The 16505-nt window shown below is 40.1% G+C and overlaps 1 protein-coding gene across 3 annotated transcripts in view; it reads left to right on the plus strand.

Moving 5' to 3' along the window:
- Positions 1–16505, plus strand: part of CFLAR (CASP8 and FADD like apoptosis regulator) — a 42519-nt gene that overhangs the window by 12814 nt on the left and 13200 nt on the right. For 2 of the 3 annotated variants that reach the window (XM_021703387.2, XM_021703386.2), the window contains exons 2-6: positions 3686–4191; positions 6263–6368; positions 8539–8674; positions 9518–9603; positions 13360–13417. In XM_021703387.2, coding sequence (XP_021559062.1) covers positions 3911–4191; positions 6263–6368; positions 8539–8674; positions 9518–9603; positions 13360–13417 — 667 coding nt within the window. In that variant the 5' untranslated portion in view covers positions 3686–3910. Of the gene's footprint in view, positions 1–2719; positions 3597–3685; positions 4192–6262; positions 6369–8538; positions 8675–9517; positions 9604–13359; positions 13418–16505 lie in introns of those variants that run through there. The other variant, XM_021703385.1, reaches the window with a different exon arrangement.

A 16505-nucleotide genomic window follows, 5' to 3' on the forward strand; every position in this document is an offset into this window, starting at 1 on the left:
CTCACCTGGTTATTGGTTGCTTTATTATATACCCTGGTGCCGTATTACATTTGTATAAAATCTTGATATCTGGTAAGGCAACTTCCTGCAACTGGTTGTTCTTAAAACTTGTATTGGCTATTCTTGGACCTTCTCCTCCTTCACATAGGTTTAAAATCAGCTTGCCACAGTCCATGGCAAATTATTTTTTAATTTTTGATTGGACTGCTATTAAATTTATAAATTCATGTGAGTGTCTATTATATCCAGTTTTTTCAGATTATCTAGTGCAGGGTTTCTTAATCTTGGCACTATTGGTGTCTGCAGTTGGTAATTCTTTGTTGTGGAGGATGTACATTGAGGGATGTTTAGCAGCATCCCTGGCCTGATGACCAAAAATGTCTCAAGACATTATCAAATGTCCCCTTAGGGGTAAAACTGTCACTGATTCAGAAGTATTGATTTGGTCTATTGCAAAAATTTTCCTTATTTTCTTGAAAGTTTTCATATTTATTTAAATTCTTTCAGATGTAGGTTCCTCAGATGTGAATTTTATTTGTGTTGTCTACTGTCATGGTGATTTTTATTTTTGTGTGTGGCAGTTTTTAAGCATGAACTTGCCTCCAGCAGAATGGATGTCTTCTATGCCCTGGGTTGTGAAGGTAGCCTTATAGGGGTGGTTTTGGGTTTGCCTCTGAAGGTCTTATAGGCTTCCCTAGCTTGAGAGTGATTTTTATGTTAATGCTTGATTTGGGATTAAAAGAAACCCCAACAAGGGGCGCCTGGGTGGCTCAGACGGTTAAGCGTCTGCCTTCGGCTCAGGTCATGATCCCAGGGTCCTGGGATCGAGTCCCGCATCAGGCTCCCTGCTCCTTGGGAGCCTGCTTCTCCCTCTGCTTCTCTCTCTCTCTCTCTCTGTCTCTCATGAATAAATAAATAAAATCTTAAAAAAAAAAAAAAAGAAACCCCAACAAAGTAGTGATTACTTGGACCCTAACCCTACTTCTCCCTTTCATGCTTCCCTTTCTCAAGTGCCTGTCACCTTTAGCTACAATTAACTGCCTCAACAGCACCCTAACATGTATACTGGTATTTTGCTGCAGGTTGGACTGACTCAGCACGGGATCTGTAGTTTTCCTTTTGATAATTTTTTCTGAATATGCCAGATGCTACCACTGAGTAATTTGGATTTTGCTGCCAAACTATACCTCCATTAGGACAGAGGGAAGACGGCATGCCAGTTCTCTTGCTGAGTGTGCGTGACTGGCAGAAAGTCCTGGTATAATGGTTGGAGGGAATGAACTGAGCAGATGATTTTTTTTTTTTTGAGCAGATAATTTTTTAAAAAATGATTATCTAATGTTGTTAACTTCTTGATGGCGTTGTTATATCATTGATGACTACAAATCATAAAGGTTGGCTACTGTTTTTAAAAATAGGGAATTTTAGGGGTGCCTGGGTGGCTCAGTTGGTTAAGCATCTGCCTTCTGCTGAGGTCATGATCCCAGGGTCCTGGGATGGAGCCCCACTGCGGTGAGGTGGGCTCCCTGCTCGGCAGGGAGTCTGCTTCTCCCTCTCCCTCTGCCACTCCCCCCTGCTTGTGCACATGCTCTCTCTCTCAAATAAATAAATAATATTAAAAAAATAAATAAAAATAGGGAATTGAACATTTGATTTCTCATTGGTTCTTTTTCAGATAAGTCTTGTGAGTTTGGATAACATCTCATTTATTCTTCTCTTACTTATTTTATACCTTTTAGTGGGTATGAATATTTTATAGGTTGATTTATAACAACTACTAACAAAATTGTGACTTTTAGTCAATAGAATAAGTACTTGACTTCCTTCCATGGAAACTAGTGCTTAGGTTAAAGTATTGTTAGCCTGTGAATAAAGTATAAATTTAGGGTCTCTGGAATGTGTAAAATTGTTATTAAGCTTTCAGGTTAAAAAAAAAAAGTCTGAGTGCCAGTTTTTCTACTTTCATTGAGCAGTCATTTAGTAAATTCCATTTCTCCAGTTATTCATAATGGCTGTATTTAAGTGAGGTTTGGATGAATGGGCATGGGATTGGCATAGACACACCAATACTGATTAGCAAGTATACATAAGGTAAAATGTCTATTTTTATTAAGAACTCACCATTTAGCCTGATTGTGGGAAGGCCAGTGTGAAAGATATAAATGAATGATCTACTTTAAAATAAAATATTTAAAATTTTTGAAAAATGAAATAAAATTTAAAATAAATTTGATTTTGTTACTTTCAGACCCTAAAATGCTTATTAATATTTTCATTGATGGGGAACTCTGGATCTCTAGGAAATTGTGCTTACTCTAAGAATCTATTTTGTCTTTTTGTCTTTGACAGCAAAAACTATTTAATGTCCCTTATACCCCTTTTTGCTTTGACTGTTAGGAAACTCAGGGACAAAGTCACAGTCTGCTAAAATCTGTTTAGGCCTTTTGGCCTGCATATTTGCTTTGTCTTCTCTATCCTTCCACCCCATTTCGACTTTCTAACTTAATGGTTTTTTAAACTAATTTTTCCCCCTCGTCTCATATGAAAATTTTCTTGTATTTAGTGTTGCTATTTAAGATGCCTCAAACCTATTGTGGGCTGGAATTGTACATAAATAAATAAAATAGCTTCAGTGTTCCTTTCTTAAATATAGCTCAATAAATATATAAATACACTTGTACACAAATACATAGTAACAGCGACTTACAGTGGGGTTCTGTTTCCAATTATTTTTTTTGCTAAGATTAACTTTTAACCTTAAATGTTCTCTAATAGAAATAGACAAGGTACTGTCTCAGAACACAAGAGTTTATTTAACATAAAATACAGCCATGAAATTTTATTTACTTACTTATTTATTTGTTGCTATGAAACTTTAGAATAGAATAGACAGCACCTGCCATTTGCACCTTAAATTTTAAACAAGAATAGGTTGAGTTTCAATGGAAACAATTAAGAATACATTTATGGCATTCCCTCCCATTGCTCCCACCCCAGTCCAGCCCTGAGACCAAGAACTTTCCCTAGATTTTCTGTCCTCCTTCCTTCCTTCCACGGATACCATCAGGAACTCCTGTGATGATTGCTGACCTGAAGCAGTGTATTGAGAGTAAGGGGCCCCTAGCACTTCCACGGGCTCAGGGTCTGAAGCCGTGATCAAAACTTGACAAGGCAAGGGGGCAGGTCCAATGAGCATTCCTGATGAAGTTGTGAAAAGGACCCGGGACTCTGGGAGGATGGGTGCAGAGATGTCTGCTTATGAGGGGTTTTAGAGTAGGAGACAACTGGGAGAAAAGAGGTGGAGTAGTTCTGATACCCTGCAGAAGGTCTCTTGTCAAGACCCGTATTTGTTCAAACCTACCTGGTTGGTGTCACTTCAAGTGGGAGTTAACCCTGTGACACCAGTTTTTCTGGTCCATTTAGCTGCTTAGTCATTGGGCTTTTTCTTCTTCCTCCCACCAAGCTTATATGCCATTTATTTATTAACTCTCTCCTTGTGATTTTCTTCTTACCATATTTGACAGTCTCATAAATTCTGATAAAGCCTGCGGGATTTTTGGGAGATGATTTGTTTCTGGTTTCACTTCCTTTAAAATGTAGGTTATCTTCTTTGTCTGTCTTGGTTTTTCGATCAGTTGCTTTGTCTACCTTCTATAAACTTAACAATGTAAATTTAATCTTCTAGGTTAGAGAGACCAGCAAGCAAGGAAGAGCCTCTACCTTGAATTTGAGACATAAGTTACTTTGATAAGAGGATTTTAAAAATTCCCTTTTAACCACAGAACTCCGTAGGAAAGGACTTTGAAAGAAATGAAGAAAACCATCATAAATCAAGACAGCAGCCTCATGGCCTTTTATTGACTAGAGTGGAGTTTTATTACTGCAGTGTTTTGGAAGGACACTGTGCAGGATGTCTACTGAGGTCATTCATCAGGTTGAAGAGGCACTTGATGAAGACGAGAAGAAAATGCTTCTTTTTTTGTGCCGGGATGTGGCTGCAGATGTTGCTCCGCTTAATGTCAGGGACCTTCTGGATATTTTAAGTGAGAGAGGAATGCTGTCTGCCATGGGCTTGGCCGAGCTGCTCTACAGAGTGAGGCGGTTTGACTTGCTCAAGCGGATCTTCAAGATGGACAGAAAGGCAGTGGAGGCCCACTTGCTCAGGCACCCTCGCCTTATTTCGGACTATAGGTAATTCATCAGCAATTCCCAAGGCTGGACCTGGTGGGAGGGAGGGAGGTGGTCTAGGCTTATGAACAACAGAAATGAGGACAGTAAGAAAAAGCAGTGATGTTACCTTTACCCATAGATTCAACTGCCTTATGATGTTACTTCATTCCTTTGAAGTCTTTGAATTCTTAGAACATGTTTGTTTAAGTAATTGGATAGAAGATCATAAAGAAAGTGGAAGGGCTGGGTAGCATGATGGATAGAATGATCTAGATAAGAATGACTAAGAGCTAGTAATTCTTGCCATCCTCTGACTGTGAGATCTGCGGTGGTCTTTCCTGGCTTATTTTCTGTGATGTCAGACTGCCAGATTCTGAGAAAGGAAATAACAAGTCTGACGGTGGTCTTCCTGACCTTTGTAGAGCTCTGTGATCCCTCCTGAGTCCCCTTTGGCCTTTCCCCTGCTGAGGAGGTTAGTGAGGTGGGCTCCCTTTCTGTGAGTTCCAGTGAGGTCCTTGCCCCCAGAGGCTCGATGGGCCAGGGGTGCAGAACGAACATCGATTAACCAGCTGTAGGCCCCCTTCAGTTCAGAGAGGAATGGTCCCTGGAGTCCCCTTTAGTTCAGACCGTCTTTGAGTTTTTCCTTCCTCCTGCTTACATACTACTCTCTTGGAGGTTCAGGGGATTACAGCAGCCCCAAGAAAGGCTGCATTTCTGGAGAAAGGAAGATACCTTGTAACCTTAAATTAATGGTTCCTTTTTCTCCAGACCACCAGCCTTAAGTTATATCAATGATGCATAATTTGAAGAAGATGTGTATTATCAAGAACTATTTTAAGGAGAGTTGAAAGGAGCATAGGCCTTGGAAAGTGAAACTTGAGGTCTAGAGGCCTGTTTCAAGTCCCAGAACTACCAGTTACAGGCCACAAAGGCTGAGCCAGCCACTAATATTGCCTGGGACTTCCTTTTCCTACTTGTAAAGCTAAAAATAGTGAAACCTGATTTCACAAGTTTGTTGGTGTAATTGTAATAATTTAGTATGTGGAGTACTTTTAAAACTGTGAAGCCATCTACAAATGCAGGGGTTCATTATTATTGTAGTTATTCTCGATCATCTTCCACCTCCTCAGCTATCATGTGATGTCAGTAATGTTCTTAAATGTTCAGAGGCAGTGGGTTTCAGTGAATAGGTTAGGGCACTCTCCATTTCCTATCTCCTTGCTATGGTGAGTGTAGACAGTTCCTCAGGGCCTCTGGGCAGAGAGGCTGGGTAGTGGGATGCTAGATTCATCGATGCATCTGTTCAGTGGCCTTTCTTTTGGGTCAACATATACCAGGTGTTTGGTAAGCGCTAGAGCAAAATGAACGAAGCATCTTCTGTCCTCAAGAATTTGAGAGCATAATTGGGAAAACAGCCTTCTAAGCAGTAATGACAATGTCCAGGCAATAATGCCAACCACAGGTGTCCTGGGAGCCCAGATAAAGCGTGATGGTGGCTCCCGCTGGAGCAGAGGTGACTGAATCAGGAAGAGCTTTCTAGACAAAGACATCTGTGGTCACAGTCCCCAGTCCCCAGGCTCTAGATGCCTTTCACCCTTTGAGTTCGAGAGTGGGCCAGGACATCCCAGGTATAACTTTGCTTTAGAAGCTTGTGACTCAAAGTATGGTCCCTGGGTCTGCAGTGTCAGCATCCCCTGGGAGCTTGTAAAACAGAGAAGACAAGATCACTTCGAATTCTATTTCTGTCTTCCATCTTAGTCATATATGTTCTTCACTTATATCATCATAACATCTGGGGGAAATAGGGGATTCTTTAGGGAAGTTTTCATTCTCTGAGTTGTTTTTAGAGCAGTTAGTTGGAAAGAAAGGTACTGTTTCCTATTGAAAGTAGGGGAAGGATGAATTTCCTTTTTGAGTTTTGTTAAGATATCTTCGTGAGGAGGCCTAGGCTTTCTGTTTTATGGGGGTGTATATCAGATGGGGGCCTGAACTAGCCTTTTAACCAATTATTGGCACAGCGGAGGCATCGGCTCTTGTTTTTCTCACTAGGATGGTATCTGAATTTACTGAAAATAACTTGTCTGGTTTACAGGGTGCTGATGACAGAGATTGGTGGTAATTTGGAAAAATCTGATCTGTCCTCATTATTTTTCCTCATGAGGGATTATACTGGCCGAGAAAAGGTAGCCAAGGATAAGGTGAGTTTTCTTTTTCTTGGTTCATGTTCCCAAGAGCCTATCAGAAGGTGGGGGGTGATCTCTAGGGTGTGAAGAGAGGGACGTGGGTCCTTGAAGAGGGAGGCCCAAGCTGGGGGTGAAGGTAGGAAGCGAGAAGAGAAAGGTCTGTTTCTTAATAACATTGATAAGAAGAGAATTGGTTTCTCAATTGAGAGGAAATAGGGTGGCCTTGGGTGTTTCTCTCATCCTTGTATTTTATTCTTTTTTTTTTTTTTTAAAGATTTTATTTATTTATTTGAGAGAGAGAGACACAGCGAGAGAGGGAACACAAGCAGGAGGAGCGGGAGAGGGAGAAGCAGGCTTCCCGCTGAGCAGGGAGCCCGATGCGGGGCTCGATCCCAGGACTCCGGGATCATGACCTGAGCCGAAGGCAGACGCTTAACGACTGAGCCACCCAGGCGCCCCCCTCGTATTTTATTCTTATTTCTGTAAAAGTCAGAGGGCTGATTTAGGTATCAGTTTCTCTCCCCCGTTTGACAGACCATCTGGGAGGGTTTGGAAGTCCCATCTGCTCACACTGAGGGCAAACAGGTGGGAAGTACGGGTCCACTCCCGACGGCATCTATTTTCCCCCAGCTAGCTCAAGGCCAGGGTGAAGTCACTGGGCTCCGTGTGGAGATGAGGTGGGGGAAGGTACTTGTGACTCATGTATCCAGGGAATGGCAAAAACAGAGATTCAGGGTTGGAAGCTGGGTAGCAGTCAAGATCTCAGGGATGTTGTAATTGCTGGCAAAGTATTTAAATTCCTCCTGGCCCCATGTGATACTCCTGACCTAAGGACAGGCCCGGAAAGTCTCAGGTCTCTAGATTGTGAAAATACGTTCTTACAGGACCTGCCTTTGAGGACTCTGGTGAGGTGTGGCTTGAGAATTTCCTCTTGCTCTTTAATCATTGGAGTTTGGTTCCCGAAACCTAGGCAGATAGGGTGACTGGATGCACCCCCAACCATCAGATGCATCAAATGGGAAGGAAAATGAAAAAATAGAACTTCTATTTGGTGTCCCCAAATCAACTTATCTGCCAGTCATTTATATCAATTTCTTGATGATGATTATTAAAAAAAAAAAAATCAAAAATAGAGCCTCAGTAATCAAATGTTAAACTGAAGGGAAATAAAACCCAAAGCAAAGCCTATTTCTGAAATGTAGTTCTTTCCTAATCTCTTTGGTCCAGGGCAAGTGAGTAGCAATATACCCTAACTTTTAAATTTTGCCTCCTCAGACCTCCTGAGTCAGAATGAGTTGGAACGTCCAGCATTGACTAAAATATTTTAGGAACTTCAGAATTACATCATTGGGATTTTTCTAATAGAAACTTGCCCCCAGCTATCTTCTCTCTTCCTTTTTTAGGAAAGCCCTTAGAGCTTTTCAGTATAATTTCAGCCGGGCCTTTTGGAAGAATGGTACTTTTTTTTTTTATGTTATGTTAGTCACCATACATTACATCATTAGTTTTTGATGTAGTTTTCCATGATTCATTGTTTGCATATAACACCCAATGCTCCATGCAATACGTGCCCTCCTTAATACCCACACCAGGCTACCCCATCCCCTCACCCCCCTCCCCTCTGAAACCCTCAGTTTGATTTCCGGAGTCCATAGTCTCTCATGGTTCCTCTCCCCCTCCGATTTCCCCCCCTTCATTTTTCCCTTCCTTCTCCTAATGTCCTCCATGCTATTCCTTATGTTCTACAGATAAGTGAAACCATATGATAATTGACTTTCTCTGCTTGACTTATTTCACTTAGCATAATCTCCTCCAGTCCCATCCATGTTGATGTAAAAGTTGGGTATTCATCCTTTCTGATGGCTGAGTAATATTCCATTGTATATATGGATCGTGGTACTTCTTGATGACATAAAATGGCCCGTGTGTCTATCCCCAACCTAGGTACAGGTTGTCCACCAAAAGACTTGACCACCTCTTTCTCGATAAAATCCAGGAGTGTAATTTCCTCCTGGCCTTGGAGGGACTATAAACCAGAGAGGTCTGGTTTAGGATCACTGAAGATCATGGAAGGGGCTCCCCTTGTCACATTTTCTTGTGGTTACAAATCACCCAGCCTGAGGTTTGCGTTTGGGGCTTAAGAGTCAGCCTTACTGACATTTTTTCTTGTTGGTTGCTCTCGCAGAGTTTCCTAGATCTCGTGATCGAATTAGAGAAACTTAATCTGATTGCTCCAGATCAATTGGAATTACTAGAGAAATGCCTGAAGAACATCCACAGAGTAGACCTGAAGACAAAAATCCAGAAATACAAGCAGTCAGGTAAGTAGGCCTCTCTCTGGCCTAAGGAAAGTACCCTGTGTATCCTAGGTTCAGTTGGTAAAGACTGATTTGTTGGATGAGTGGAGGGGACACAACCCGAGGGTCAACAGCCCCCACGAGCCTGTGGCTAGAGATCACATCCCTTTCCATCTTTCGTATCCCAGATCTGCTGACTTCGTCACCCCATACCTATGATCACAGAGCCTCAGCCCTCTGCAAAACGCTGCCAAGAAGTTCTTAACATTCTAGCCTTCAGGAAATCATCTGCACCCACATTTTCTGCACAGGCTGGCCGCATTGTGGACATGCAGGGCTTTTGAGTGCATCCCGAGCCCTACTGTCTTGCTCCAGTCTTGGGCCTGAACCCCATCTTCTGGGTGGCATCCTGTCACTGGGATCCCCTAGCTGCCCTGTGTGTCCTGAGTTTCACAAAACCTCCTCATGGGAAAGGGTACCTTTGCTCCCTCCATAAAGGGGACCAGACTCACAGTGGCCTTCTGTCTCATGCCACCCTTCCCCCATTGTCTTTTAGACTCAGCCTCAGCATGGGCTCTGTTAGCAGTCCACCGCCTCCATAGAGTCACAGCCTAAAGGGCATGTCTGAGACCCAGGGATCTACAGACCCCCCTCCCCCTAGATGACCGATAAAAGATCAAGGGTTGGTGTGGCATTTTTAGTCCTTTCTTAATGACAGTGGGAGAATCATCTGAGCTGATATTTTGAATTTAGTAAAGTTTAGGGTATTTTGGAAGGTGGATGACTGACTCTGAACTGAGCCATTGTTGACTATTCATTTGACAATAACTTGTAAATCTTAAGTCAATACCTTTCTTCTGCTTACAGCTCAAGGAGCTGGGACAAGTTATATAAATGCACTCCAGGCATCATTCCCAAATTTGAGTCTTAAGGATCCTTCATGTAACTTAAGGGTGAGTCTGGAGCAAATGTACAGAATTCCAGAAACGGTTTCAGAACTTTGATAAAAATATACATATTCTCACAGCATGTATTTCATTTAATGTCTGAAAAAATGTGATAGAAATGTGCATTTGAAAAAATATGTATACCTTCTTATGATTACAAAGCTAACCTGTGTTCATTGAAAGAATTTGGAAAATACAGAGAAATATAAAAGACGTAAAATAAATCACTTCTATCCTACTATGTAAAGATAACCACTGTTAATATCTTGGCAAATTTCCTTCTAGTCTTTTCTCTATGCATGTTTGTGTATCTACACATACAACTGAACATTTTTTTCATTGTTCATTTGTTCTTTAGAAAATTTAGCTTTTTAAATATAAATAAGTAGGACATACTCATGAACAAAAATTTCAAGATGTAATAAAAGAATTTTTAAAGTACGTTTTCTCTTACCTCAGTTCCTTTCCCCACAGGCAGTTGTTGTTAACCATTTTCTTCTGTAAACATCCAGAGATAGTCTATGCACATATCGTATTTCACTTTTGATTTTTTCTTTTTGTACAAATGGTAGAACACTGTGCCCATTGTCCTGAGCTGAGAATTCTTGGAAATTGTTCCATATGAATCATTTGGGACCACCTCTATTTAGTCATTGTTTTTAATGGGTGCATATGATTCTACTTTCTGAATGTATCACAGTGTGTATAGCCCTTTCTTCTGTTTGTGTATTTAGATCATTTCCAGTCTTTTGTTACTACAATGATTCAAAATAAATATCCTTATATTTACCTCTCTGTGCATTTTCTTGTTATTGAATTTAACGATTTCAGCATTAGTGTTTTTGTTATTGAGTTATATTACTGAGTGAGTGATTTGTGACCATAAATATCACATGGTCCCTTCTGGTTGTTGTGTTATTAAATGGTGCAAAGTATTACCATAATTGTTCTTGGTTAGTTTTTTATCTCAAGAAGTTAATCCTAGTATAATATCCTCATCCACATAAAGATATGTGGAATTTGTAGTCAGGCCTTAGGTCACAGTGCAATTTCATGGTTAAATTATAAAAGCTTTCATAAACATGTGTGAGGAAAACATTAACTACCCTAGTAATAGAAATAGTTTTATGAAGAATGTGAGCTGTGAGAGATAACCCTGAGCAATAGAATTTCAGAGCTAAAATGAGTATTAGGGATTATATTGTCCAACTGCCTTATCGAACAAATAAGGAAATTTAGGCCTAAAGTACATCAGGTGATTGCCCACCTCTACGAAACACCAGAACTGGGCCCAGTCCACACTCCTTCTTCTATACCATGGTATATTTAATAAGCTACATACCAGTCATGCCATGGCTTATCTGTCATTTTTTTAAAGAATCAAATATACTTCCTTTTTTCCTTCTGAATCTCTGTGATATTAGGTCATGAAGCAAAATTGATTTAGGATTCAGATCCAGATTTTCTGAGCTTTTTCTACTATTGTATATCTAATATAAGTTACACTGTCACTCTTGGTTAAAAGCTTGCCATATTTTTACTATTGTCTTTCTATTTTGTTGATGAAAGTAATTATATTCACTGTCTATGAGGCTATTGGGAACCCATGTGCTCTGTATTTAAATTTCTCCTTTAGTTTGCTGTATTGATCTATGACACTGATCATTAATTTGTTTAGTAAGCAGACACTGTGGCATACGGATTCAGCAAATTTCTCATAAAATTAGGAGGTAAATACCTGGATGTTAACTCATGCAAGAGTGCAAAGTGCTTTAAAAATTATAGTGACATTAAATGACACATGACACAACATATTATAGAATAAAGAAGTTGTGTCACTCTGCAATACAATGCTTTTTAAAATCTAGCGTTGATTTGATGTTGTATTTCTTTAATAGCTATGTAAATGTGAATGCACATCCATGTGGGGTTTCAAATTCTGTATAGTATCGTCAGCCTCTGGCTAAGTCACTTACTAGTGATAAAAGCAACTTACATGTTTTTCTTTAAGTTAGACACAGAGACTTAGCTACAGACACAGCTTAATGAATAGTATACTTCTCTCTTTTGGCTAGGATAGCTTCAGAGGAGAACTGTCATTTGAAAGCTGAACCTATCAGATGGTTGGCAGTATGTGGTATATGTACTTACAAAGGACCTGTCATCTGAGAAGAGAAAGGGTCGGTTCCATTCTCTGATGAATTTCATTCTAGCCCTCAGAATTGGTATCTGATTTTTCTTTCTTTTTTTTTTGGTAGCTGATATTTAAGAACCAAGCCCACATGTGGCTTATGTGCAGCTAGGCATTATAGAAACACAGTAACTAGACGTTATAGAAAAACAATAATATGCTAGCACTGTGCTAAGTGCTTTGTGTACATTTACTCTTCACAAGAAATTATTAAGATAGCTACTATTATTATCCTCATTTTGAAGATAAAGAAACAGACATGGAGGTTAAATAACTTGCTCAAGTTTACACACTTAGTGGCAGAATCAGGATTCATAGCCAGGTTTGTCTGGGCTAGAACTCCCCACTGTCTTTTTTTTTTTTTTGAGTATAGTTGCTACAGAAACGTTACCTTAGTTTCAGGTGTACAACATAGTGGTTTGACAAGTTTATACATCATGTTGTGTTTACCACAAGTGTAGCTACATCATCTGTCACTATACAAGTTAATATCATTGACTATATTCCTTATGCTGTGCCTTTTATTCCTGTGACTTAGTCACTCCATAACTGGAAGCCTTCAACCCTTTTGCCCATCCTCCTGCCCCCCTCCCCTCTGGCAACCATCAGTTTGTTCTCTGTATTTATAGGTCTGATTCTGCTTGTTCATTTTTTTTTTAAGATTCCCCATATGAGTGGTATTTGTCTTTTTCAGTCTGACTTATTTCACTTAGCATAATACTTTCTAGGTCCATCCATGTTGTCGCAAATGGCACAGTCTCCTCCTTTTTTGTGGCTACATAATATTCCATTACAGATCTATAACATCCCATATATATACCATTCCAATATTTATAATATGTTACATATATATGGTATATATACGTATGTTATCCATATCTGTTCTTTATTGACAGGCACTTAGGTTGCTTCCATATCTTTGCTTTTGTAAATAATTCTACAATAAACATGGGGTACGTGTATCTCTTTGAATTAGTGTTTTATATTCTTTGGATAAGTACCCAGTAGTGGAATTAACTAGATTAAATAGTATTTCTATTTTTAACTTTTTGACGAGCCTCCTCCATACTGTTTTCCACAGTGGCCGAACAAATTTACATTCCCAGCAACAGTGCCCAAGAGTTCCTTTTTCTCCACATCCTCGCCAACACTTTAGAACTCTCATTCCTAATCATACCGTGCATTGCCTCTGTGTTGAAGGATCAGGTGGAATGTCAACCTGATGTTCCAACAGCTTGTTCTGCCTTGGAGCTCTTATAGCAACTCTACAATACCATAACATCGGATTTTACTGAGCGTTTTCAAACATCCTAACAAGCTAATTTAGCATATTGCGTGTTCATTGTATTTTCGCTTTTTAAAAAGAAGAGTTGCCTTGTTCTTTGGCTATAGAATATGGGATTTATGGCGTTAACTGCTCTTGCTATTCGTCTTTAGATAATTTAACTGTGAACGTGATACTTTTATTTTTTTTCTGGTAAGGATTCTATTGAGATATTTAAAGAGGTGTGATATAAAGTGCCTCCGAAAAAAACTAACAGGGGATATGACCTTATTCTTTATATTTGAAGCTCCAGAATGGGAGAAGTAAAGAACAAAGACTCAATGTGGGACAACTTGATCTTCAAAGTAAGGCCAATTTTTCTTTATATTCATTCTTTATAAATGCTTGATAACTCAAGTACATATTGTTGCATTTTTGGAGTTGGCCATTTCCTTTATCTACATGTTCTGATTAAGCTCTCAAAATAAATAGCTCTTAAAATGTAGCCACTGGCGTTTCTAATTATTTAATGAATTAGCTTATTTGAATGTAAATACCTCCTACTCCATCAGCTGCATCATCTTGGATATATTTTTAAGAGATGTGCTATTTATTCCTGAAGTGGAACTATAACCAGGCTATGTTAAACATTAATCTAGCCATGATAATGAATCATGTTAAACCAAATATCTGGCAGCAGGAAGAAGAAAGGTTACTAGGATATTGTTTTATCCTCATTTTTTTAAATGATTTTATTTATTTATTTGTCAGAGAGAGCACAAGCAGGGGGAGCGGCAGGCACAGGGAGAAGCAGGCTCCCCGTGGAGCAAGGAGCCCATTGCGGGACTCAATCCCAGGACCCTGGGATCATGACCTGAGCCGAAGGCAGACGCTTAACCGACTGAGCCACCCAGGCGTCCCTGTTTTATAGCTCATTTAATAAATCTACAGAGGACATCTCTACAGATGACATCCCCTTACTCCTAAAAAGAAAGAAAAAAATAGAATAAAAAACTAGTCATTTCAACCCCATACGATCTCTCTCTTATCTCTTAAAACATCAGCACTTGATCCCATAAGATCATTTTTAAAGATTTTTATTTATTTATTTAACAGAGATAGAGAGAGAGCACAAGTAGGCAGAGCGGCAGACAGAGGGAGAGGGAGAAGCAGGCTCTCCGCCGAGCAGGGAGCCCGATGCGGGGCCCGACCCCAGGACCCTGGGATCATGACCCGAGCCGAAGGCAGCCGCTTAACCGACTGAGCCACCCAGGCGCCCCCATAAGATCATTTTTTAAAAGTGTATTTCTTTTTTTTAAAAAAGATTTTATTTATTTATTTATATATTTGTTTATTTATTTGACAGAGAGAGACACAGCGAGAGAGGGAACACAAGCAGGGGGAGTGGGGGAGGGGGAGGCAGGCTTCCCGCTGAGCAGGGAGCCCGATGCAGGGCTCGATCCCAGGACTCTGGGATCATGACCTGAGCCGACTGAGCCACCCAAGCGCCTCAAAAAGTGTATTTCTTTTGCTTGTCTCTCATCCTCCTTGAAGTGAAGGCTGAGACTTGGTCTCATACTGTATTGTAGCGGATTGTGCTGCAGCACTTCTGGAGGCAGGGATCGGTAGGCAGCGAGGGAGGTCTCAGTCTTCCCTGAGGGGCTTGCAATTTGTCCCGCATGCAGTGGCGATCGTGAATGTTCCCAGTAGAGCAGTGGCCCATTGGGAGCCTTCTTTGTGTGGCAGGCCCCTTGCCAAAATCTTCTGAGTCAGCCTCCATGCTGTCTGCCTGCTCCTAGAAACCGAGAAGCATTTCGCCCAGATTCGCCAGATGGTACTGCTCATGCCTGTCATTCCCTACTTAGTCTTCTGCTCTCCAGCAAAAGCTACCGAGAAGTGAATTTATTCCTGAAGTGACAGCATGTTTCTCAAAACACTGGTGAGGTGGTGAGAATTAGCATTCTGAAAGCTGTTTAAAAGGAAAACAGGAGACCTGGTAGATTTGGATAGGAATGAAAAACAGTTGGTGTTCTTTCCATAGCGCACCCTGATGGCAGGTTTCTCCTTAATTGTAATGATACTGGGTGTTACATGCAGCTGATGAATTACTAAACTCTACATCTGAAACTAATGATATACTCTCTGTTGGCTAATTGAATTTAAATTAGAAAAAAATGTAATGATACAGGTGAGATGGGTAAGGCTCCCAGCACCAGTGGTGATCCTTCAGAGAGCTAGGGACCTGCTTTTGCCTAGACCTGGTTTATTGGCTAGTAAAGAAAAAAGCGTTTGTATTAATTTGGACTTCCAAATAGATTTTGACTGGATGATGATGATGTTGATCACTATCATTTATTAAGCTCTTACTAAGTGCCTTAACCCGAGATAGGCATAATACATAGATTATTTTGTGTGTTTTTTTTATTCTGTTAATCCATGATTGCTTAAATACAAAATGAAAAAGAGAAATTTCCTTTTAATCCCAAGTATCAGATGACCACTGTTAACATTTGATTTATATACCTCTAGACTCTTATTTTTAAGCATATATATGTGTAAGCATATGCACACAAATACGTATTTTTAAGTATGTGGGATTAATATTATCCATGTTATTCAATAACCCATTTTCACTTAATATACCCTGCATATCTTTTCATGTCAAATACATAAAGATCTTTCTTACCCTTTTTAACATGTACAGTATCCATTATGTGTACCATGATTTATTTAGCCAGTTTCATGTTGGTGGATTTTTAAGTATTTTTCTAGTTTGAGGCCATTATAAACAATTATTCGGTAGATATTTTTGCATACTTGCTCTATTAGTTCCTTAGGATAAATTTCTAGAAGCAGAATGTTGGTTTAGAAAGTATTGCCAGGGGGCGCCTGGGTGGCTCAGTTGGTTAAGCGGCTGCCTTCGGTTCAGGTCATGATCCTGGAGTCCCAGGATCGAGTCCCGCATCGGGCTCCCTGCTCAGCAGGGGGTCTGCTTCTCTCTCTGACCCTCCTCTCTCTCATGCTCTCTCTCTCTCTCTCAATAAATAAATAAAAATTAAAAAAAAGAAGAAGAAGGTATTGCCAGTTGTCCTTTAGAAAGACTGTTTCTTTTTTTTTTTTAATATTTTATTTTTTTGAAGTAATCTCCACACCCGATGTGGGGCTTGAATTTACAACCCCAAGATCAAGAGTCACATGCTCTACTGACCGAGCCAGCCAGCTGCCCCTAAAAAGACTATTTCAGCTTACTTACTTACAGAAAGTACTCATTTCCCCCAAACCTTACAAATACTGGCATTGTCTTTGCTTGTCTTTAGACATTTTCATTTTTGTAACAATCTTATAAGGTAGATGTTGGTATGTTCATCTTTGGGATTTAAAAACAAAACACAACGAAACACCCTGAGACTTTAGGAGGAACCTTGCCTAAGATCACAGAGCTCCTCGGTGATG

Source organism: Neomonachus schauinslandi, chromosome 3 (genome assembly GCF_002201575.2).
Source record: "Neomonachus schauinslandi chromosome 3, ASM220157v2, whole genome shotgun sequence".
Classification (NCBI taxonomy): Eukaryota; Metazoa; Chordata; class Mammalia; order Carnivora; family Phocidae; genus Neomonachus; species Neomonachus schauinslandi.